We start from the raw sequence: 25,235 nt of genomic DNA, 5'->3' as shown, positions 1-25,235 counted from the left end.
CCAAGCAGGGAATTGGATGCGGAGGGGGACTTGGTACACATGACAGGGGTGATGCGAGGGAGATTGTTCGGATCGTCTTGGATAACAGGGAGAGCGAGTCACAGCTGATGGCCACGCCTCCAGCCCAACTCATTAAACGGTGTGTAAAGTACATGCTGGGAATAATTAGCACCAAATAACCTGTGTTTTTATTTTTATTTTTTTTGTGCTACCTTGTTTGCACGGTGTTGCACAATAAGAACATGTGATGCTGCATCATCTGTAGGTATACAATAAAACCATTCAGCTGGTCAAACAAAAGGAGGAAGATGAAATTCTCCCAGTCATCATTCACTTGTTTGTTCTAAACATCCAAGAGTTATTTTGCTCTTTTCTTAGGTGGATGTGAAACTCGGTCCTTTGCTGTTTTCTTCAGGAGATGTTTGCGATAGATCTGAAGTGATGTGTTGAGTTTAAGAAGAGCTGAAAAAATGTGGATGGCAGGCCGTTAGCCTGTTAGGTCTCTGTGTATCTCAACATCCTCTTTGGCCTGCTTCTGTCACAAGCTGTTGTTTGACTCGGACCTGATCTGCCCAGCTTGTAGGGTATTCTGCAGACCCAGCACTAACTGGCAACATGGAGACAGTGTTACAGCTCAGGATATCCTATCTAAAAAAACTGTAGATGAGCTCTATCAGTTCTCTCCACAAACTGCTCAGAAGCATCACGCATGAAGCCATTCCTGTGATTTAGTTTTAGTCACCTCGTAATACAATCCTCACATGTTAGCATGGCTAACAGAGAGTAGTAGCTTCACAATTTGGTGCTGAATTCTCTTCTGGAAGACACTGAAGCAAAGAGCAGCTCCTTCTGCTTCAGGCGATGCAGCCTTTTTTGTGGATCCGCTGCAAAATCTAAATGATGGACTGTCAACTCTCTTGCAGAAATGGCACTGCAAAGAATAATCCCTCTTGCAGTGGATTGTGGTTGGCTGTATGCTACCAATGCCGCTCCTTTGTTCATGCGAGCATGCGACTTTCACACGCAGACGTGAACATATTCTCAAGTGCAAAGCGCAACTCACAAACACAAAACACATAAGGCTCCAAGGCTAAAGCCTTTCTTTGTAAGCACACAGTGAAAATATGGGATTAATAACCTGAATAGCATTATTTTTCACCTCTAGCCTTTGGAATAATGCATGCTTGGCTTGGTGTCTGGATGAAGTTTTGCCCTCGTCTTTGCCTGGTTATCGGTGTGTACGAGACCTGCTGTGTGACCTGGTTTCATGCAATCTCCAGCTTCTAATTAGGCGGCTGCAGAAAGGCTGGAACGAGAGGAGGAGTGATTAGTTGCCTTTGGGTATTTCATAAGTGGCTTTCAGTGCCACATTTGCATTATTTGCTTGGGGTCTGAATAAGAAATCAGCCTACCTTTGCAGCAAATTGAGGCTAGCAGCTAAAGACCATCAATACATGAAATCTAAAATGAAACGGAAGAAAAGAAATAAGCAAAACATGCTAATTCAATATGAGGGGAGGAAATGAAATATAGAGGCGCAAGGTGTAATATTGATTCTTAAAACCAAGTGGAAGTCATGCTAATGTATTTTGACCGGCATGGAGAGTAAGTTGTGTTGTGTTCCTCCGGTTGTCTGCCTGAAAACACACAAGTGTCTCAGTGTTTGTGGATCTTCCTGTGACCACCGGACCATGTGAACCGTGCCAGCCCTGTGACGGCACCCCGTGCTGTATGAGTCCTGTAGGGTCGTCAGTGTGCTGATCTGTAGCGAAGGTCCTGTCCGCTTATTTGGCCGGTCTCCCTCGCCGCTGCGTGCAGCCGCCACAGTCAGGCCTGGTCAGCCATCGCTATACCACATGGCCATTTGCCCACATTGTCTTAGAGGGCAGAAAACAAAGTGGGCACCCCACACACAAATACACACATCACACACACACACGATCACAGCGAGTGACAGTGGCTCTTGTTTCCCTAGCCCTCCCACCCTCCCTCAGCCTCCTTTCATCCTCTCCTTCCAGTTTGTCATGTTGTGTGTCACTTCCCACAAATGTCAGTGCCACCATGGGACAGTGATTAATTTTGGTGTGCCTGGCAAAATGTCTTCAAGATGTTTGTTTGGGTTGTCTTTCCCACCCCCTCGCCCACCCCCTACTCACTGTAAGGTCTTGGAGTCGTGGGTCGGGAGTGGCAAGCACCCCTCCTCCATCTTTCACTCCCCTCGCTACCACCCCCACCCCTGTCACGGCCTCCTCTTTAGAGGGCGGGTGGGGTGGGGGTCTCATCATCTTTAACGAGGGACAAAGGCTACCTGAACTGACAGAGATCTTCTTTTCTGACCAGCTTCACTTTTCTGTCACCACCACCTCCAGGACTGTCTGTTTAGCGTAAGCTGTTGGCTTGTGATGGGAAATGTCTTGACCCAGCACTGGGTGTGTGTATGTGTGCAACACTTCACTGTCAGCGCGGCTGATTAGCTTATCACTCACAGCACTTGGAGGAAATACATCACCATTCCGGACAAGGATTTCCCAGCTTGTGTGTATCATCCTGCACCTTCTTTTCATTCAGCGCGTAATCACTGAAGTAATCTTTGTCCGCTCCAGCATTGCAGCCTCGTCTCCCAAAAATCAATCCTCCACAATTCACAAAAGGAACTTCCTTTTGTTTCACTGGAATCAGAACAGCTGAATCATTTGTATGAAAGCACCTCTCAACAACATGTGTCGGATCTGCAGCGCAGCAATCCAGACTCACGCATGGACACCTCTCTTTTCTCTGGGAAGAGCAGCAGACTGAGCCATCTCACCAAATTATTCCTCTCAGCTCACTCAACAAAGAAAGTGAAACACAAAGTGGCAAATGTGCTTTAGCTTCCCCACAGTGCGGTATCAGGTATGGTAATTACTCTGCCATTAACATTGGGAATAGTTAATGTGTATTAATGTGTTAATGGCATGTTAATTACTGTACATGCTAGAGAGAGTGCCTGCAGGCGTTCTCTCAGGTTCTTTGTGCCATGTGGATGTAGGCCAACCTTTAAAAAAGAAGCCTTTAACTGATGAAAGAGGATCCTGATGTTTCATTTGTCAGAACAAAAGATTTTCAATGGTAATTTGATCCGGCTCCCGGCTTCTACAGCTGAAGGTTACTGATCCAGGCGCCACGACAAAAGGAGACGATATGAAGTCAAAGGAGACGTGGAACATGGCTGTAGTGACACTGGCCTCTTTGTGAAATGGATACTCTAAGCCCTCTGTAGTCTCCAGTGTGCTGCTTTGGCAGCAGGGTTTAATAACATGGTGGATTAGAAGCTTCTTGATCCTGAGTGCCAAGGTCGAGTTAAAGCTCACCTTGGACGATCCTCGGTAACGGGCTCAGTGCCGCGCTGTTCCTCTTCCTCCAGATGCATCTCTGTGCACCCGCTCTACTGCGCCGCTTTGAGAGAGAGAGATGACCTTTGCAAATATTGACAGAAAATAAATTCTGCTTCGATCAGTTAGCTTTTGGAGACCTTTGCGGATCGATGCAATTAGACGAGCAGGGTGTCGATACATGGTTAAAGCTGTTCGCAGGAGAGCTGCTGCAGGGGGTCAGGGTTACTCATAATGAACAGGATGATTTGGAGACAGTGGTAGAAAAAAGCCCAGGCTCCTTTCAGATCATACTTTAAATCACACAGGTAGCCTGACAGTGTCGACACAGAATTGTGAGTCAAATGGTGCGTTCGATATGTCCACGGATCTTGGAAATTCCAACTTCCAGATTGGAAAAATCAACAGAAAATCTGCCAAAATGGGACCTCCCAGTTGAAATGTTTGAAAATGTTTAGGACCCAGATGTCGACATTCAAATGGCAGCTCAGTTTTTGTTGAAATGGGTTTTTTAAATCAATATTACACGTAGTGTGCAACTCTAAGCTGCATATGTGTTAAGTAGTCATCTGTTTTTGTAGAGAGCTAAGATAAGAACGGTTTTCAAGGGCGTCGCCATATTGGAATCCCAACCTCTCCGACGAAAGTAACCAGAACGCCGTTAGCTTGAGTGTGACGTCATTCCCAGCTCCGAGTTCGGACTTCCAAGGTAAATCGAATGCACCAAAAGTTGACCCAGCTTTTGGAGGAAAGAGAAAGAGCTGGTCCTGATATGAAAGGTAAACCAGAAAAGAAGGAAAGGCGTGACGTAGAAATGGCATACAGCCAATAATACAAGTAGCAGGATTTAAATATTTAAACAAGTAGAAAGACATTTTTTTTGTGAGAAGCCGATGGACAAGTGAGGAACCTGACTTCTCTCTTTTATGTAAGCATTGAAACAACCTCAAGTGGAGCCCTAATTTGAAAGCACACAGAAACACTAACATGAACCATAATGGAGGTTATTCATGTGTTCATCATGGCCTGGGATGGGTACCTTTCACATTTGAATCGATTTGGTACCAATTCCTGGTACCTAGGAATCGATACCGGTACTTAACGATACCATGTTTCAATACTTTTGACTGTTTAATAATTAATTAATTATCTTTTAAATTATATATATACACACACACACACACACATATATATATATATATATATATATATATATATATATATATGTATAGCATGAGCTGCTGTCTATCTTGAGAAATCAGACAGTGAACTCTATGGTACCAAAGCAAGGCACCGTTTCATATCACGTCAATCAGGTCCTTGGGTCGATACCATGGAATTTGGTCGGTGCCTTGAAAAGCACCAAACATGGTACTTATCCCTGATCACGACAGAACGATCGGGACATTGGCCACAGTCGCAAAACAAACTATTGACAGATCTATGAAGAGACTCAAAAACCCAACAAGTTGTTGACTGAAACTGATCCCAGTAAACCTTTAAGGCTTTATTCGGTGCTTTTTCAGAGCGCTTTCCTGTTGCTCGACAGTGCAGCGTGTGCTGCAGAACGAGATGGAGAAGCCCAGAGGAACCTCTTTTCCCTTCAGCAGGCCACATTAACCCAGCAGGGCTCTGCCTTTATGGCTCTCCTGCTCACACTTCAGTGATGAGAGTAAACAAGAGGTCAGCTAAGCCCACAGAATAAAAGAGGGCACAAGGGGGAAAAGAGGTGGAAGGAAAGGAGAACGGCCCGGAGGCGGTGCTCAGATCACTGTCAGAGCTTCAAGCAGGGAATGATGTACGAGACGACCGCCGTGAACCGGAAATGATTATAAACAGAGAACACGGGAGGTGTGTGTGTGTGTGTTGGGGTATATAAGAGGAAAGCGTTTCAATGTTTTTATCTGTCAAATTGACTCCTTCCTCGGATCAGATAGCAGCGGTTAGACCTGTAAAAAGTGAAAAGAGGAGCCACCTCTGAGTGATAGGCGTGGATTAATCACAGCGTCTCCTTTTGTCTCAGCCACAGAAGAAAAATGAGGAACAATCATACATGCATGGGATTTTCCCAGCTACCCCACCTGAACTGTTGAGTGACAAATGAGGCCGATTAAGGACATGTGGCATTATTATTAATACAATTCCAGATTTTCCTTTTCTTTTTCCTCTACATCAGTGAAGAGTAATTAATTGAGCTGCCGTCACCATCGTCACCACCGCCACCGTCGTCGTCATGATCAGGCCAGCGTGAAGTAACTGGAACAAGTATAGGTTTTTCAGATGCCATTGTTTGCAGGTGTTTTTCACCAAGGTGACACCAATCTCACTCTCTTCCCTTTGCTGTGAGATTAATCCCACTTTGACTGCGGAGGTGGATTAGAGCTAAAGTTGGGTGCCCAAACTTGTTTTAATACCCGTATCATCAGACAAAAATCAGGATAAAGATTTGAGCTGCAAAAGCAGCATGGCGGCGTTAGGACGTGACCGTAGAATTACGATACAGATTTGTCAACCACACAGCAAATTAAAGATATTATCGGGCTCCAGGTTATGTTGTGGAAGTTATGTGATGCTCAGCTTAAACAGCGAAACCCAAATCTTTGGCTCCTGCAACAAAAGGTGCACAGAAAGAGACAGCAGTCCAGAGATAAGACTTCTTACTTTTATTAATGTTATTTTTTTTTAAGCTTTTGGGAGTTTGAGACATCCTCCCAACGCGCGTTATGAATGACCAGCCTGAGCAGTGGCACAAACACACCCAGGTGGACTCCTGCAGGGCCGTCTGCCTCTCGGAGCAGCGGAGTAATCATTTTTATCCCGTTGATTTCCCAAATAGAAATGGACACGTATGATAAAAATGTCACGGCCACTCCGCATGCCAGCGAGCTAACAGGATTACACGTCACTTTCTAACGTCCCGCTCTGTTTTCCTTTGCTGCGAACGGCCACAATATTGCGTGTGCTCGCCGGGGGGAACTTCCTGGTAATATATGGTAAGAGACAAGTAGCTCTTTATGGTGTGTGATTATTTAGTTTGAATGAAACCAGTGATTTATGCCCATTTAGCTGAAAAGCCCTGTAAATTCCCTCAACTGCATTTCCCCTGGATAAAGAGTGAGTGGAGTGAAAGTGACAACTGGGTTTGGTGTGGAAAATGTACGTGGCGTCCCAGAGTTATATTTAATATACCTGACATGAAAAACGTGCCTGCCCACTTACCACCTCCTGCTGCACAAAGGAAAGCACGGCCCGCTGCGCTCGTGTTGAATCGGAGTGGGAGTAAATAGCAAATTAGGAAAATATGAACTGTTGTGGCAGATAAACCATCAGCTATTAGAGCACGTCGAGCTGCAGAGCCAATCTGCTCAATCTACGTTTGGATCGCGTGCCGTTTTGTTTTGTGCCACAAAAAAAGGGGGTGGGGGGGTGGGGGGGGGGGATGGAGTCTCTCCAGAACGGAGCGATGGGCTTTTGGGTGGAGCGTGATGTGAGTGAGGGTTAGTGGAGCAGTGGCGTATTGTCCACTCGGATGGCTTGGCTCTGCAGGCCTGATGGAGTCCTGTCCAGCATCTCAATGTCTCCAACACAAATAGCCACATTCATCCACTCCTCTCACACCATTACACCTAAAAGACTCCAAGCCTGCCGATCCATAAATACAGGCAAATTTGTTTTTCTCTGGCGCTGTGAGTCGAACAAAACACCAACAGAGATGAAAACACCTGCGACGCCGCCGCAATATGTTGCCTGGATATATTTATTTTTCCCCACACTGGACTGTTTTCCACAGGGAAGATATAAAGAGAAAAGAGGGTTGTTTTCTCTTTAGTTTCCTCCTGCGGAGGGTGAGCGGGGTCAGCCGGTCAGAGCCTGGTAGAAGGGGGCTTCTCTGATTGCATGCCTACTGGCTGACACAATAGAGCCACTAATCTTCTTATTTAGGATCCAGAGGCTGGCCATATCTTAATGAAGCTGTAATGAGCTGTTGAAAATCCCTGAATTGCGGGAGGGATTATTGAATTGAAACAAGTGTGATAATCATAACGTTTGAGTGGCTGCTCAGTATTTACTGCTTATTGAGCCACATTTGTGTCCACTTACAAGGCCAGTGCTTGTTTTTGCTGTCATTTTGACCTGCAGTGTCTTTTTGTTTGTTTACTCTTTGGAAAGCCCGGCGTAATGTTGTGGAGGAGGCGGTGCCAGTGCATCCAGGTGTGAATGGACACTATCTGTGTGTGACAAGACAAATTGGAAAATAAACCAGAATGCTAAATCTGGGAAGAAAATCTGATTTGTTTTAACATCTGTTGCATAGACCAACCCTAACTCTTACCCAGCACAGCATGTATTATAATATAATATAATATAATATAAAATTCATCAGGACTGTAAATTGATCAACGACATAGACAAATTAGAAGCATATAGTAGTGTTGTCAAAAAAATCGATACCCAGATATAAATCGATACTAAAAGTGGTATCTAAATGAGATATTCCATCCCTGTGGTATCGATATTATGGACTATTATACACAGCCTTCTTCAAGTACACCGACACGCACGACAGCCAGATGCCGTAAAGCAGCCTCCGCCTCCCAGACAAACAGAAGAAGACGCCGCATGGCTACATTGCAATTTCCCACGCGAGTTGTCTCCGATCCAAGTTTTGTCTGCCAAATAAACAAAAACATAAACAGCGAATTTGGGAGGCGCTTCACAGCCCAACTTAATTAGCATACCAAGTCCGACACGTAGTTGTATATTCACGCTTATGTGCTTAAAGGAAACTCCCGTTTATTGCAACCCGGACTTAATTTCTAGCATGCAGTACGTTTGTTTACTCACGCTGACAACTTTGGTGCTACTTGGATTCCCCGGCGTATTTAGATCCATCGCCGAATCGCCGTCAGCGTATATCCATATAACGGGTGCGAACGGGCACCCATGGTGCAGCCTCGAAATAAGACATTATCTGCACCAAAACATCTTCATCTCGAAAGGTTTTGTTAGGAATCATTAACGTGATTCCCCTGTTCGTTTGGAGCGGGTCTGGGATTTCTAGTCGTGAACAGACTAGCTGCGGCTAATCTAACCGGCGCTTTTAATGACGTCACTGCCGTGCGCCAATCTGTTTTTATTAAGATTACCGGTAGATGTACCTTTGTCCTACTGTGGAGAAATTCGTTTTCTCCCTTTATTGACCAACAGAGTTGTTCAAAAGTACAGAACAAAACATATGGTATTACAGCTTATGACAAAAATGCACCTTAAACAGAGTTTAAGCAGCAAAACATCACTCTGCAAATAGTGTATATATAGTGAGACAATTCATGATTTAAAGTGTTAACTTTCACCAGTTTTTGTATGCACGTTTTAAAAAATGCTGATACTTGAAAGGTTTAAGCACTTAATACACTTAATTCTTAACATTTAATTTTTGTAATATAAATTGAGGAATGTTATTTTTTGAATAAACTTGTTTGATAAATGGGTGTTTTTAAATAGTATCGAAATCGAGTATCGAGTTTTTTTTCCAAGTATCGAATCGAGTTTGAAATTTTAGTATCGTGACAACCCTAGAATATAGAGATGAGGAAGACTGTACCAACATTGTGGAGTTCCCAGCACGCCCTGTGTGAAAGGCAGAGACACTTACTGTAGGTATAGTTTCCTGTTTAGCATCCTTTCACAGAGTAGAAGTGCCACTTCACTATTGAGCATTTGTCAGTTTATGGATGTTGCTGTCATGTCAGCTTTCCCGTACACACTGTGTGCAGCGCAGTGTGTAAATAAAAGGGAACAGACATAGATGCAGGCGACAGGAACACAGCACATACACAGGAGGCACTCAGTTCATACCTGCCAGGGAGGACTCAGTATGGCAGACTGTGCAGACATACTGGATTTAATTGCACTTAACCGCTCAATCTGGAAACATTTGATCTTTTTCTTTGTATTTGTATCTTCCTCTAGCTTGCTGAAACACTGTCCCCCTTGTTTGTTTGCAGGTCTCAGCATCCGCGGTGCTCAGGAGGAGGACCCTCCAGACCCTCAGCTTATGCGTCTAGACAACATGCTGCTGGCAGAAGGAGTGGCAGGACCAGAGAAAGGTGGCGGATCTGCTGCCGCCGCCGCTGCCGCTGCGGCCTCAGGCGGAGCGGCCGACAACTCCATCGAACATTCAGACTACAGAGCCAAACTCACACAGATCAGACAGATCTACCACACGGAGCTGGAGAAATACGAGCAGGTGAGTGGAGATTTGTGCAAATCTCCTGAAAATCTGCATCAGGGCTGGGCTTTTACTTAAACTCGTTTTTATTAAAAAAAATATCCCAGAAAAAAAAACTCTTTTACCTGTTGAAGTTGACCTGCAGCACCCAGAGTCGTTCATGCATCACGTTAGAGATGATTCCATTTAATATGAGAGGGAATATTTAGCAGATAAACATTATTTACTGTGTTGCAGATGATTGCAGAGATCCAAAGGACCACACTTGTCATCTGTGTTAAATGAAAATATGATCAGCTTCTCCACCTAGCGCTTTGCCATTAAACTCAGAGGCATTATGGATGAAAATAAAAAGGTGCAACAGTGATGCCTCAGCAAGCCAGGGAGCTAGATTAGACTAATTCACTCTCCTAGAGGAGGTGCGGGGCACGCGACTCCTTGCCTGGAGTAAATGCATCTTTCTTAAGGGTGTTTCCGTGTTTTAATTATCTAAATGTAAATACTTAACGAACTTTACTCAGAGTAATGAGCTAAGGTGAGCACTACGTAAATGAGTTATTCTAATTAATCACATTTGAACTACTGGTTGAACAAAAGGCTTTTTCACACTCTCACTGAAATACTGGCAAACAAAATTACAAATGTGCTTTTATTCAAAGATGACTTCATCTGTTATGTCGCTGGAGTCACGTGAAAACAAAGCGGTCTCTTAAAAGCTTTGATTTCCTGCATGTAAACATGTTGTTTGATGAATTAAAAGTGAAAATGACTTTGGGAAATCAATCAGTGAGTGTTTTGAAGTTCTTCAAACTCTGCTGTGATTAGAGACTGCTCACTCGGCTTGTTTATGCCCTTCTGTTTCTTTTCAGGCGTGTAACGAGTTCACTACCCATGTGATGAACCTGCTAAGGGAACAGTCTCGCACGCGACCCATCTCACCCAAAGAGATTGAGCGCATGGTGGGAATAATCCACCGTAAATTCAGCTCCATCCAGATGCAACTGAAGCAAAGCACCTGCGAGGCTGTCATGATCCTGCGCTCTAGATTCCTTGATGCCAGGTCAGTGGATTCTGTGTGTGTGTGTGTGTGTGTGTGTGTGTGTGTTTGGAGTAAATGTGTGAATGTATTTGGCATCCACTAACTTCTGTTGCTTCTGTATGACCCATATAAGCAAACACAGTGGGTAGTTTTCAGACTTTGTGCAAATTTAAAGTTTCTTCTGCATTTCTAGCACAGCACACAGTATGAGCACCACAGAGATCCATGAATTTAATTATGCCCATGTTCCATGCGTTATCCATTTTCAAGACAATCATGCCCCCGCACCTGAGAGCAGTTAAGACCAAATGAAACGGGGGACCGAGTCGTGCGTAATGGATGGAGGGGAGGTCATCAGCAGGTGTTGTGGATTACTCTAATCACCAACAGTACGACAGAGCTCTGCTGAGAGCGGCACAAGTTGTGGCCAAACAAGCCGAGTGGAAGCACATTTGCTGCCCGCTGCCTGTGAGCAGCACAGTAAACAAGGCAAAATAAGCAAATGCTCAACAGCATGATAAGTAGTGCCCTTGGGAGGCATGGGGACCCAGATCTAGTTAGAGTTTCCTTGTTTCTGCTGGAGGACCTGGGGCTGTGGCACTTCAGGAACAATGCTCAACTGTGCATGCTGTGATTTTTATAATGTACCGAGATGCACTCCGACTGGGCTTCGTGCTCCATCATGAAGCCCACCCATCCGCTGCACTAAACTCTACACATTACACGCTTGGACTGGAGATTGGAGACTAACAGACCAAATTAAACATTGTATGTGTTTTGGGACTTTGTGCATTTGTGTAAGTGTGTGTGTGTGTGTGTGTGTGTGTGTGTGTGTGTGTGTGTGTTTATTGGTCAGAAGTGTGTTTCTGTGCTCTCACACGATATTCTGCTCTTGAAGACCCATTAGAACCAATCGCTCATTATTTTAGCCGTTTACATGTGCGAGTGATTGTGCGGTCCGAATGGAAGGGTTGCCGCTGGTCTGGCTAATAAGGCTCGCCTGGCCTCTCTCTTGTTCCGCTCTCCACTCAGGCGAAAAAGGAGAAACTTCAGCAAGCAGGCGACCGAAATTTTGAACGAGTACTTCTACTCGCACCTCAGCAACCCGTACCCCAGCGAGGAAGCTAAAGAGGAGCTGGCTAAGAAGTGCAGCATCACCGTTTCCCAGGTGGGTAGCGCTCATCTAGCAGTAGCTGGTGGGTAATCAAGGTGGGGAGGCCTAGAGGGATGGTGACAGTTAGGTCACAGCGCCAAGACACAATGTCCTCTGCTAACCTTGACATTGTGACTGCCTAATGATGCTTCAGTCAAGGCTGGTCCCAGTCAGTCAGAGCAGGGCCACAGGGAAGGGGAGGCCTATATCATCTTAGCCTCAATCATGGCACTATGCTGTCCTTCCTTATGCTGGGTCCCTTGACATTCTTCCCCCCCTCTCATTCCCATCCACCATGTGTGCACTCTCTCTGATGCCCGGTCAGTCGTCCAGGTCATAAGCTGAGGGAGATAAAAATGGCATCATCCATTACTTTAAGAAAAGCATCTAAAGGCTGGTGCTTCAGAAGCGTGGCTGATATTGGGCATTTATCTGTAGGATGCTTCTAATTCATTGTTATACTTTACACTTAGAGATGAGACTTTCCACTCTCTGTAGATCACAGCCTCCAGTTCATTAGGGTAAAACCTGAAGGCAATATCTCTCACACCTAACCCACACTTCCAAAGTATTATTATCTTGTTCTCTCTCTCTCTCTCTCTCTCTCTCTCTCTCTCTCTCTCTCTCTCTCTCTCTCTCTCTCTCTCTCTCTCTCTCTCTCTCTCTCTCCCTTTTCTTTTTTCTGCTGTGTCTGTGACTACTATAGAGATTTTGATCCTCTGTTATTCTATGGATATCCTCGTGAGACCCAGTATCACAGAAACATGAATCTATACAATTATCTGCAGTGTTTTTGTCTGTGTGGGGAGGGGGTATATTGAGTGTAGTCATGAAGAGTCAGATACTGTAAAAAGCCCATTCTTTTTTGCCTTCAGGGGGTGGGAAGCACCATCACAGTGTCACAGGTATGTCATAACCTCTCCTGATCCACTGTTTTCATTTTCTTTGAACCTCCTTTCGTTTATGTGTGCAACAGGCTTACAGTTTTCTCCACTGCACAGATCCTCCCTCCCTCACACACCAGTGCTAATGTTACAATAAAAGAAAGTGAAATTTGCTTAAATTGTTTTTATTAATGACAATATTAAGCCTTCAACCTGTAACACCACACAGCCTGTTCAATGGGTTCACTGATTTGCACTACATTCATGTTATCACCATGTTATGTGTGTAAAAATGTGTCACATTATTATTAATATTTAAATATTCCTTCCTCTTTGTTATGATTCTGTTCTTTACACCTGTTTAAAAAATAACCACTCCGGTCTTTATTTACATTTTCTTTCTTTCCAATTAAGCCATTCAACCCTTTTCCCTCTCATGAGTAAAACTTCAAAATAAGATCCAGAAATTACAGATAGCTTTAAAATAAACTGATAAATGGATATATTAGTTATTGTACGTGAGCAACAAAGTCAGAGGCTTGGTGAAATGTTTATCCCTTACAGCTGCTCGACCTTTCAGAGCTACAAAACGGCTCTTTGAGGTCACGCTGGAGTCATTTTTCAGACTCCTGCTAACTCCTTTTTGTGCGGCTTTGTTGATTGCACACATAGTTCATTAAGTAAACACCATCCGTTGTGTCTGGTCTGCCAATATCGCTCTGCAGCTTTTCCTTGATGCATCATCTCTGATGAAATGCCCGCCGTCATTTTTATTTATTTATTTATTTTAGCTGGAGTCATTTAACATGCATAGGACGTGCAGACATCTACCACAGGAAAACTAAATCCCTGCAGTTCAGAAGAGGCATTTTCTATGTTATTTTATTTTATTTACCCTAATAATTCTCCAGTTGTATCCCATGACGAGCAAAACTCAGAATGAATACAAGATGATCCCTGTTGCGTGTGTCTGATTTGATTATTGAATCTTGCTTCTTTTATTGCAAATAACTCAAGTCCAGCGAAGGCTTGATGTCTCTTAAGTGGGTCTTTATGCAGGAGTCCGTCTGCTTCCCTCTGTCACTTTGCATGTGTGTTGCGATTAAAGCATGCCATTAGATGGTTTTGGTTTGTGTCAGACGCTCCACAGGCAACATTTCACCAATTAGTGACCAGACATTTACGGTAAAAACTGAAATGTGTTTTGTTTTTCTTTCTGAGTGACACTTTGAGTCATGTTGCTGATAAAGTTTTATGTCAGCTTTGTGTATTTGGCTAAAACAGAATGATCGGATTAATTAAAGATCAGAAATGCTTCATTTTGTGTTTTTTGTAAACCAAAAGAAGAAACCGGTTACAATGTTAACTAAAGCTGCGAGGCCTCCTAAGCTGGCATTATTAAAAGCAATAATGTGTCCTTGTGAGAACCCTGAGTGGTGATTATACCACCAGTGCCTGTGAGGCAGCTCATGTTAGCCTGGCTCTATTCAAAAATAAATTCAGCTGAATGCACGCCCCGCCCGCAGATAGGTGGGAATTAGTTTTCTGGGTTTATAAAATAGATTTTTTAGCTAAATGTGCGAATCCCTAAAGCTAGAGCTCAATGATCAGGACAGAAGAGTATATGTTGGGGTGTAATGTTCTCAACTGTTGCATTAAGCCAGGTTTGTTGCTCATTGAAAGACAAAAACAGAAAGAAAATGTTTTAAAAAGCAAATATTTAAAGTAAAAATAACCATATATCAGGATTTAGTTGTATTATATGCTGCACTGCTGTTAAACACTATAAAATGAAACCTATAATAGTTTAAATTATTTTCAGCATGAACCTATTTAATGTTCTTCATCACTATTTTATTGATTAGAATATACCAACCAGAGTTAAAAAGCATGGATTTTAAGGGTTTGCGGGCACAATGTGCGCCATCTAAACAAGCGAGAATATTGCACCATGTTGGCCCTACAATCCTCTATAAGCAGGTTAAGTAAAAAGGATGATGGCCAGGGCTTTCATTGCTTCCAATTAAACCTTGCTTGTTAGTTTAACCTCTAGGTAAACCCATCAAACAATTGATGTCAAGTAAGCCCTGCCAACAGTGGGCCTCGCCTGAATGGTCATTAATTTTAATTGCCTAGATATTAAAGATTTAGAGCACACAGACGTGCAGGATAGGAATGATCTGATGTCCTGCAAATCCAGTCAGTTTTTAACGCCACAACATCGGCGGGCTGCTAGGGATATTAAAATTTAAGCACATGGGTGGAAATTAAATAAAGCGTCATTAGGGGCAGCTGCTCTCTGGCTGGTCCGGCCATGGGGCTGTAGGGCCTGGGGGGGGGGGGGGGGGGGGGGGGGGTGTTAGCAGCGACAAGACACTCTAATTTATAGGACCATTACATACAAGGATCATCTCATTATTATTCCACTGTTATCGCAGAACCAGCATTCACACATAGGGTTTACTTCTCGTGCGAGTTTTCAGTCCAATTTGTCCAAATCTGATCTGTAGACAATCCCATTTTAGTGTATTTTATGCCGGTGAAGTGAAGTCAAGGAAAATACAAAAACCTGGATTTAAATAAATAAAAAAACATTCTGCACTGATTAATATGCTACAGATAGAGACCGTTTTTATTCTACCACACGCCAGTATCTCAGCAAATGTTGGTGACATTTGGACACAAAAAGTTCACCTTTTCAGCTGAAATAGGCACACAGAACACCCATTATCATACATAGTCAGGAGACGTGGGACATGAAGATATTTAAAAAAGGAACTGTTAGACAATGTTGTCCCATAATTTAGTCACAAAGAGTTCTGGAGTTTTTAGGATAAATGTTGTGGAAAAGATGTTCAAAAAGCACAAAAAAAGAAACTTCCCACCTCAGTCTGGACCAGACCCACTGTGCAAAGACCTAGTGTAGACTTCATACAGATGTGGTCTGGACCCACAGACTCAATATAGACATGATCTGCACGTCCATGCAACGTTGACTGTTTGCAGGGGAGCAACCTGTAGGATGTGCTAAAGATAAATGTGGTTTTAGACAGAATTATTTATTTTACGTTACACACGGAAGCCAGCAAAAACAAAGCAGGAAAACGTGCAGCAAGCTAAGCTTTGATAACATTTTCAATTCTAGAAATTTTTTTTGATATGTCAACAAAAGCAGACAAGTCCAGTGATCGCTAACATTTACTCATTACTCTGTTTTTAGCTAATAATGCAAAAATGCTCACATTTACCAAGTGCACGCACACACACACACACACACACACACACACACACACACACACACACACACACACACACACACACACACACACACACACACACACACACACACACACACACACACACACACACACACACACACAATGGCATTTTTTAATCAAAGCACCATTAATCAGAAACAAAATATTATAAGGGCTCTAAATATGAATTTGTTTTAGTCAAACTGAACAACTTTTATGTGTTTTTTACTGTGTTTAAGTAAACTTTCATGTTATTCACCTCTTGGCTGTATTTAAATCTGTAGGGTGTTGCATTTGCATGTGATGTCAGTCACTTAGAGTCACTGATCTGGAGTCAGTGAGTGTTATTTAGGGGATGAATCGTGAATGTTCATGCTTTCCACTAAGGAATATGTCAAAACTTGCAGCACTAATAACCCGTCTTTATACAGAAAATCTATCACACTGACTTTATTGTCTGTGCAACAGGAGCCTCTTGTGTTTTAGCTTCGTCTGGAGACAGATGTGAGCGCATGTCATGCTCCCATCCATGAGAAGACACAAGTGGCTCCTGATTATGGCTTAATTAGCGTGTGTACCCGACGGACATTACTGCAGAGGCTGGGAATTGGGTACTTGATGGACCCAAACGTGACATCTTGAAACAATCACGGTGCTCCATGCACGGTGCTGTGGCTGCTTGACGTCTGACTCCTCTGCTCCTCCTCCCTCTGCTTTCCCACGCAGGTATCCAACTGGTTTGGCAACAAAAGGATCCGGTACAAGAAAAACATCGGCAAGTTTCAGGAAGAAGCAAACCTGTACGCCGCCAAGACTGCTGTGAATGCAGCGCACGCTGCAGCCGCTGCAGTGCAGAACAGCCAGGCCAACTCCCCCACCACCCCCAACTCTGGTAGGCACTTCTGCATCTCGATGAAAAAATAAAAATAAAACAGAAAGATCTGCCCTCAGCCTCAGTGCTTAACCTGCTGCCTTCTTGCCACTCTTTCTGATGCACCGTTCACACTGGCGAGAGTGACAGGCTCTGCTCCCAGCTTGGGGATCACAGTGTCTCCTGTCTATAAGACAGTTGATGCCTAGCAAACTCATGCATAAATAGAGCGTTCCTGACTTGTGAACCGAGAACACATGTATTCTGGGAGAAATAAAAAGAATTCCAAAAGATGCCATGGGATTTGTTTTCCCTTGACTTTCTGTCAGCTTCCTATCATTTGTAAGATAATGGTATGTAGCCCCAGTGAATGGAAGAGAGTTGTTCTCAAAACAAAGTGAAAAATAATTGCTGGGAGCATTTTTGTAACCTAGAGTAACATTAAAATGGATTCATGTGCAGTTCATGTTTAGGAACATCAAACATGGAGCCTTTGAGGGCGCGTGTAGTGCCCTTTAATAAGTTCTGTATTGCTGAGATTGGACTTGGTTGACCTACGTCGGGATGTGGTGCGCTTATGAAGTGGTCCCTTTTTCTTGCACCCAGGATTCCAGATGAAAGACGAAGAGTTTCAGCTGGATTCTGCAGAGAGCAAAAACACTCTTTTAAGCAACATGTTTACTGGTACTGGTCTTTTCATAAGCTTCTTATTGTCTTTGTCATTTGCTATTATGATACCTCCCTGTCAGCTTTAGGCTGGAAGTAGGTGATGTGGAACAATTGGGAGCTTAAGCGACCAACCACATGTAGAACCGGGCCCCGATGTGTCATGTGATTCCCATTTCATTTGTGTTCACCACATTTGTCCAAAGATCTTTAGCCCCTCCCCTTCCTGCATATCATCCTCCTCTGTTTGGCTCTTTATGCTTCCTGTCCTTTACCCCCGTAGCTGCCTGCTCTGTGGGAGTTGTTTTTCTGTGTACTTGTCTGCTTGAATTGGGTTTTGTTTTCACAGACACACGCGTGCTGTGAGTCTGTGTGCGTGGGCGCGTGTGTCTGTGCTTTCCCTTTATAGCCCTCTCATGTATTTAGCTGCTTACATCTTCCCTTTCCAGGTTCTTCGGGTTCTTTTAGCCTCCCAAACACTGGGGACATGTTCTTGAGCATGCAGAGTCTGAATGGGGATTCTTACCAAGGAGTACAAGTCGGAGCCAATGTACAGTCACAGGTAGGACCAACCACCGGGGACAGCCTCTGAGAACCACTGCAGAGGGCTGTCCTCGTCGTGCCTGTGTACTGAGCCATCCACAGACTGTTAAATCGAAAGCCGCTCATGCTAAAGGGTGGTTCAAACGGCCAAGTTTGGCCTCCAATAACATCCAAACGACTGAAGTGTTTACTGGCCACTCTGCTTTGGATGGAATGTTTTGGCAGACAAAATATAATCCTGCTCCTCTGCGATCATGCCAGGAAGCAAAATCCTGGTTCTGAAACACGTAGTGAACGCATTTGGCTTTGACTTGAGCTCTTGGGTTGGTTTGGGGGTTTTTGGTACAACGTTCCCTCCTCTTGTTGTCTACTCTCTATTGCTGTCTTCCTGTCTCACCTTGTTCCTGTTTGTTGTCGGCGTCTTCCATCTTGTAAGTTTACTGCTGCCGAGTTACCCACTCGCTACCAAAGTCTTTGCCTGTTTATGAACAGAGGCAGACATTTATAACTCCTGTGAAGCAGCCACATTATATGTGCTGTGTTTTATTTTACTTATGCTTCCATTTTTGGTTTATCAGTCCATAGTCACTGTTGACAATAGATCTAAGCATGCTGGTGTCTTTGGTTTTCATTTATGAGGAGTCTGTTAGCTGGATGTTACACTGGCTGTCTCAGGAGTCTACACTAGTTAGCAACTCTTAGCATGTTTAGAGTGTGGACTACTGGCAGTGCTGACCTGTGTCCACCCTGTCCATCCCGTTAGGTGGATACCCTGCACCATGTTATCAGTCAGACGGCAGGATACAATGATGCTCTGGCGGGAAACACCATGTACAACCCACACGGCCTAAATGTAAGTAGACATTTGTTAAATAATCATAGTTGTTTGCTTTATTTATTTATTTTATATTCACATTTTCATTGTATGGTAATAAAAATTTAGCTAAATCTGCAGGTCTCAAATCTAATGTTCTACAATAAAGATTAGCTTCACTTCACCGCAGCGTGCACACCTTCCTGAATTTAGAGCTGTTTAGAAATGCTTCACAGGAAATTCCACAGACTTCATTATAAAATAGGAACATGTGATCGCCTGCAGCCTTTTTCCAGACATGAATTCCATCTTTCCTGATGAGGTTTGATATGGTGCCTTTTTTTTCTTGTAAAGCAACGCATAATCTGAAGCCATTAGGGTAAAGATTAATTCCCTTGATGAGGCGGGAGGAAGAGTGAGCGAGAGAATGAGAGAGAAATAGTATCCGACAGCTTTCTCCCTGCACTATATCAGAACCACTCTCTTTATGTTGTTACGGTATGCCTATTGGCTAAAATACACACACACACACACACACACACACACACACACACACACACACATGCACGCACGCACGCACGCACGCACAGTAAGAAAAAAATAACATTGAATTTACCGATGGCTGAAAAATTACAGGATGATTTTTGTAAGCTAACCCGATGGGCTTTATGTAAACAAACGGTGGCAGTTGCTTTTTAGCATTCAGTGTTTCGGTGTAATGTTGGCTTGGCTGCAGCCTTATTGCTGTAAGCTCTTTAGACATGTCAGCTCCTAGCAGGATCAAGCGTTTTCTACTTTCTCACAAGGTTTCTCACTTCCATGTGCAGACCTGTGCTTGCTGGTCGAGTACAGCCAGTGGATACATTACCCTCTGCTGAATAGATGCAAGATTGAAAGAGAAAATCAGAGCATTCGCAGCAGTGAAAATAGTTTTTTTTCCAGTTGTTTTTAGTTTTATTTTGCAACAACCCAGCCTCTGGTCTGTGGAGATATTTGCAGAGACTAACCTTTAGCTTTGACGCTGGTGACGTAGAGAGATCCAGTAAAGGCTAGGTCACGCCTGGAGCAAAAGCATAGTCAGGCTGGCTAAGACTGGCTCTCTTGGAGAGGCCCTCCCTTGTCACTTTCACTCAGCTCCCCCCACCTCACCCGGCCTAGCCCTCCTTCTTCCTGACTGACAGGAGAATATGTAGCGACAAGCTGTCGGTTGCTGCAGAAATCTGCTTAGACACTGATTTCAGGGTCTGCTCCCATTGGTCCAGACACAAGACAAATTTGTTTCTAAGAGTCTCTTTGCTGATGCCACTGTAATTCAAAGACGGGCCTACTCACATAGCATCTTTGTATCTGGGGGAATTTAATATCAGCTGACACATTAGTGAAACTAGAATCTGCTCTATTTTTAAAATGTCTACAGCTCGTGTTGCATCGTGTCTAATTGTAAACTCAAGCTTTTTTTTATCTCTTTGCTAGGCTAATGGAGGATGGCAAGATGCAATGACTCCGTCTTCTGTAATATCTCCAACAGAAGGACCAGGAAGTGCGCACTCCGACACGTCGAACTGATCAGCTAGCAAATGCATCTTCTCCTCAAGTTGAGCATGGACTTCTTTATTTAGCAGAAAATCAGCTGAGGATTCAAAGAAAATCTTTTAAATTGGTTTTCCGGTACTTTAAAACTCCCACATGACCACACCCTCACACCTGCAGATGACATCCTCCATTATGGACACTGAAGTGTTTTCGGATCGCGCTGCGTTTTCTTCCCGTCTCCATAAATCAATTGTATTAACATGTTTTTACTTGTTTGTTGTGGTGGTAAACACATAGACATGTACAATATCCCTCAGATTCCTGGGTAAACATTCACGATAATTATCTCTATCTCCATTTAAAAAACACATTTTACGACATTTTAAACGACCGTTTGTTTTAGTCTTGATTTGATTGCTATTCTCCATTTTAATAATTGGGATCACTTTCATTTCTTTCAATTAAAGCATTTTTTTTTCTTGTCCAGCAACTCAACAATGCTAACATTGACAGCTTGATGGCAGCTTCGTAGTAACTTGGAAGATTTATTTTTCTCTTACAGCTGTGTACATTAGTACACGAAAACAACTTTTCAAACTGTGTGAACATAAAGACGTGTAATTGATTGCTCGACTAGAAGGTGACACCATTCCATATTTTATAATTAGTTCCTTTGTTGTACATATGTAAACATTTCTTTTTGTACTCTGCTTATGGAATCAACAGTAGATCATCGTGTCACGGCACACAGGAGCCCCGCTGTCTCGTTACGCAGGAGAAGTCGTTAAATAACATAAGAGCAGTTAAACTCCCGACCAATCAGTACGCAGCTTTCTGACCTCAGTCACAGAATACAGTCACTTCCAACATTTCTGTAGCTTAGAGTGCCCACTTACTACCTCTAAACAATATCACATACACACTTTCTTTCTTTCTTTCTTTCTTTCTTTCTTTCTTTCTTTCTTTCTTTCTTTCTTTCTTTCATTCTTTCTTTCTTTCTTTCTTTCTTTCTGTCTTTCTGGCCCCTATTTAATGTTTTATGTTGTTATTTTGATTCCATAAACTCTTCATTCTCTATGTAATCTAATGTATATTTTAATCTTTTAATAAAACTATGTTGCGGTACCGCAACTGAAAATGAATAAAAAAAAACAACAACAATATTAATACAATGAAAAAGAAAAAGGGGGAGGGAAAGATAATGTTGGTTTGTGGCTTTTTTTTTTTTTTCATTTTGTTTTGAGGGAGTGTGATGACAAATGTTAATTAAACACCAAACAGTAAAACTGTTGTAAATAATTGAAAAAAAAATACGCATTTTGAATGTTGCTCATCTTGTTACTAAATCATTCAGAAAAAAAACTGAAAAAAAAATCACAAGAAAAGCTGTATTGCATAGAGGTTTCAGTATCAGAACTGTACATTTCCAGCTCTGTTCAACAGGGTTTTCTCTTTTTTTCTATTGTATGTGATTCTGAAACTGAAAAGTCATGACAAATGATTTGTGGCAGTGATTCTAATGTATTAAAAATGTTTAGTGTTACTTTCTAACCAGACTACACCCTGGACAGAAAAGTCTTCCTTGTGGTAGTTGTGTAATTTCAAACATGAATAAACCTTTTGCTTTCATGACACCAGGGTGTGTTTTGTTTGCTTGGTATTTATTCATTAATTGCTAGATTTTTCAGCCATTTTGACCAAACAGTTACTATGCCACATATAGACAGCTTTGTGAACAGCGTCTGCACAGAGTAATAAAGATTACTGCAGGATTGATGAGCTAAGGGCTAGATTGGCTCAGTACACAAAGGTCTATTACTGTAGACACAAAGCAGCTAAAGTGACATTTGTATGAAACTAAAACATTCCCTTTTTAAAAGTTTCACAATTTCATGACATCATTTGTAGTAAAATTCTGGCATTGAATATATTTGTGTGTTGACCTTGCATTGATGCAGGCAGCAGGCCGTTGTTCACATACTTGCTGCTGAGCTGCACTGTAGGTGAAGTATGCCACAAGTAGAGGACTCAGACCAGATAAGAGTCTCAGATTTGTGTGTATAAGCAAAACAAACATGACATCAATAGAAGAGATCAGTCACTGGTTACTTTTGAGATCACAGCAGAGAGATGCAGTGACCATGATGACTGTGTCTCTCTTGTTTTGTTAACTCCACCTACTGGTTACTCATATATTGCAGCATGGGATGAGTCATGTTATTTGGGTGAACGTGCACAACCAATGGTTCAGATCAACGCAACTTACGCCAGGCAGCCATTTTAAACATGCTTACGTATGGTAAAACTGCAAGAAAATTCCCGTCGTTACACTGCCGGCATTTTGGAAATGAAAAAAAAAGAAATGTGGTGGGGAAATATTACAATAGCACGGCATGCAGAATTAGAAAGTTAATTTTTAGCAGAAACTTGGTCTTGGCCGGTTTAGACTAGCTGTTAGCCTATCAGTCCTGTCTGTGGTACATACATGTTATTTCTCCGAACAGAAATCTATCTGATGTGAATCATTTCTGTAAGTTTTACACAAAAACACACTTAAAAATGGCCAAAAAAATCTATTTAATGTAAAGATCCTGCACCAATTTTTATGGATTTTTCTTTTGATTACTGACAAAACAATTAGCTTTGTTCCGTAGCTCTATTACGGGTGATTTAAGTCAAGTTTAATTTCTGTCTCTTGTTTCACATAATTTATTTGTCCTACATGAATGTGTCTTTTTGTGCTGGAAAGAAGGTGAAGATCTGGTTTGAAGCTGCTGCTTGCTGACATAGTTAGTGCAATTAACTGAAATGTCAGACACTTCTAATTCAGGCTATTTTGTCTGTCTGTTGTGGAAAGGCTGCCTTAATGGACCATTGGTTAGCAATTCCACATGGAAATTGACATTCATTTATTCTCATTTTCACAGCAGAGTTCTTCATCCCCCCGTCTTCCGTCTCAGCTTGTGTCCGATGTTTGTGTCTCTCAGACGTCTTTGTTTTTACAACCACGTAAACACGACTAAAACACAATATTTTTTAAACAAATCACCAATTGAGCAACGTGCAAATGTGCACATGTGGCTTTATTACAGCATATGAGAGGAGGAGGAGAAAAGAGATGTAGCCGCACAAGTTGAATTCAAGTGCAATGCACAGACGGTTTCCCGGGAGAGCACATTTGTCCACTCAACCAGTGCAGAACTTCATCGAGCACCTTTCTCTAGAAATCATATCTTTATCCTGAATATTACACATACACCCTACATTACAATCTGATCAAGTCTGTTGGCTTTTATTTTATTTTTTTATTTGATATTCAGAGTTAGCTTACAAATGTAGCTTTACAGATGAATAATTTCTTGAAAATTCTCAAATATTTAATAATATAAATAAACCATTGTTCAGTTTAATTTTAGTGCATTCATATGAGCTGTAAAAAGTTACATTTCTTTATCGTGTCCCAGAAACCACAGAAACCCTTTAGCTGCTGCACTAAAACCTACAGCTTGTTCTAGCTTTACTAATAAATTCATTTGTTTCCTCGTGACTTGTGCTACTTTAAGTATTGCAATCTCCAAAATTGGTCTTAAAACCTTCTGATTAAATAAGTTATATTTTCTTCGATCATGCCTATTAGAGACTTTTCCAAGGTTCATTAAAGACGAACATTTTCTAAGTAAAATTCACCACGAAGCGCATGCATCATTAAATATGGAAATTCAGAATTATATTAGCAATATGCACCAAGCTAGTGCCAATTAAATTAGAGAAAGAGATCATTTATATTATTAAGGTAGAGTTCATATTAGATTAAATATAATGTAATTTTGTCATGGTTTGATTTATTGCGTTATACTGCATTGTTCATAGACCCGTGTTATACCATATTTTAATAGAGTGATTGTTTATATTAAAATGTAAAGTGCTGTAATTGCATCCCACTAATGCAAAATTAAATTAGTATGAGGTTCTAACAAAAATACCACAATCCAGCATGATTTTTAATTTCTCTTATAAGGATAATGTGGCTCCAGATGCAGATGTTATTGACTGTTGCACTGCTGACAATCATTAGGTTGTTTACTTTAGGCTTGGTGGAGTCATTAATGCATTCTGCAACACTTAGACAATGCACAGAATAAAATAAATAAGTCTGGGTGGAGTCTGTGATAAAATGCAGGATGTTTCAGCTTTGATCCTTGATCAAAGATTCCAACAACTAAGGAAACACAATTTCTTTTTCTTTTCATGTTGGTGTGAATTCATCTCACCAGAACGCTCCAGATGATAAGAAGTTGTGGGAGCTAACAGATTAAAAAGCACAGCTGTCCAATTAAAATAACTGTTTTTTTACAAGGAGTTTGCAGATATTTTAAAATCCTGTAAGGGAAGTCTAACTTGAGAATATCAAACTCTGATTAGTTTGGAGGTTCCTAGAGAGGAGCATCTCTGAGTGGATTTTATGTGTTCTGTCTTACCTTTGAGCATGAAGGTGACAGGTTATAGCCTTTCTGTGTGGAGTTAGCACATTATCCTAGCACGTGTAGATTTTCACTGGGTACTCTGGTTTCCTCCCACAGACCAAAAACATGCACGCCAGGTTAACTGGCTAAGTGAATGTGATTGGTTGTGTGTCTCTGTGTGGTCCTGTGATGGACTGAAGACTTTCCAGTGTGTCCCCTGCCTCTGATGTCTGCTGGAGACACAAACCGCCTCCCTAGGACCTTGCTGGGGTAAAGCAGTGAAAGTCCTACATTATTGAGAATGGCAGGCCAGTTTCTCCCAATTTATAGAAGATGTTTCTACAGAAAATAAATAAATAAATAAACAGGACTCAAAGCACTAGATTCACCGATCAATCTACTTTCCTAC

General features: G+C 42.3%; 1 protein-coding gene across 7 annotated transcripts in view; it reads left to right on the top strand.

The window, feature by feature from the left end:
- The window catches only part of pbx3b (pre-B-cell leukemia homeobox 3b), a 66,631-nt gene extending 44,636 nt beyond the window's left edge, over positions 1-21,995 (top strand). For 2 of the 7 annotated variants that reach the window (XM_015972154.3, XM_015972155.3), the window contains exons 3-10: positions 9,380-9,621; positions 10,473-10,663; positions 11,675-11,810; positions 12,671-12,700; positions 16,663-16,828; positions 17,414-17,491; positions 18,780-18,869; positions 20,304-21,995. In XM_015972154.3, the coding sequence (XP_015827640.1) occupies positions 9,380-9,621; positions 10,473-10,663; positions 11,675-11,810; positions 12,671-12,700; positions 16,663-16,828; positions 17,414-17,491; positions 18,780-18,826 (890 nt within the window). In that variant the 3' untranslated portion in view covers positions 18,827-18,869; positions 20,304-21,995. Of the gene's footprint in view, positions 1-9,379; positions 9,622-10,472; positions 10,664-11,674; positions 11,811-12,670; positions 12,701-16,662; positions 16,829-17,413; positions 17,492-17,922; positions 18,036-18,779; positions 18,870-20,303 lie in introns of all 7 variants that reach the window. The other 5 variants (XM_015972156.3, XM_015972157.3, XM_054731366.2 and 2 more) reach the window with 4 other exon arrangements.
- The last annotated feature ends 3,240 nt before the right edge of the window (positions 21,996-25,235 follow it).

This window comes from Nothobranchius furzeri, chromosome 17 (assembly GCF_043380555.1).
Source record: "Nothobranchius furzeri strain GRZ-AD chromosome 17, NfurGRZ-RIMD1, whole genome shotgun sequence".
In the NCBI taxonomy this organism is placed as follows: domain Eukaryota; kingdom Metazoa; phylum Chordata; class Actinopteri; order Cyprinodontiformes; family Nothobranchiidae; genus Nothobranchius; species Nothobranchius furzeri.
The sequence above is the reverse complement of the archived record's forward strand: the minus strand, read 5'-3'. Positions and strand labels throughout refer to the sequence as shown.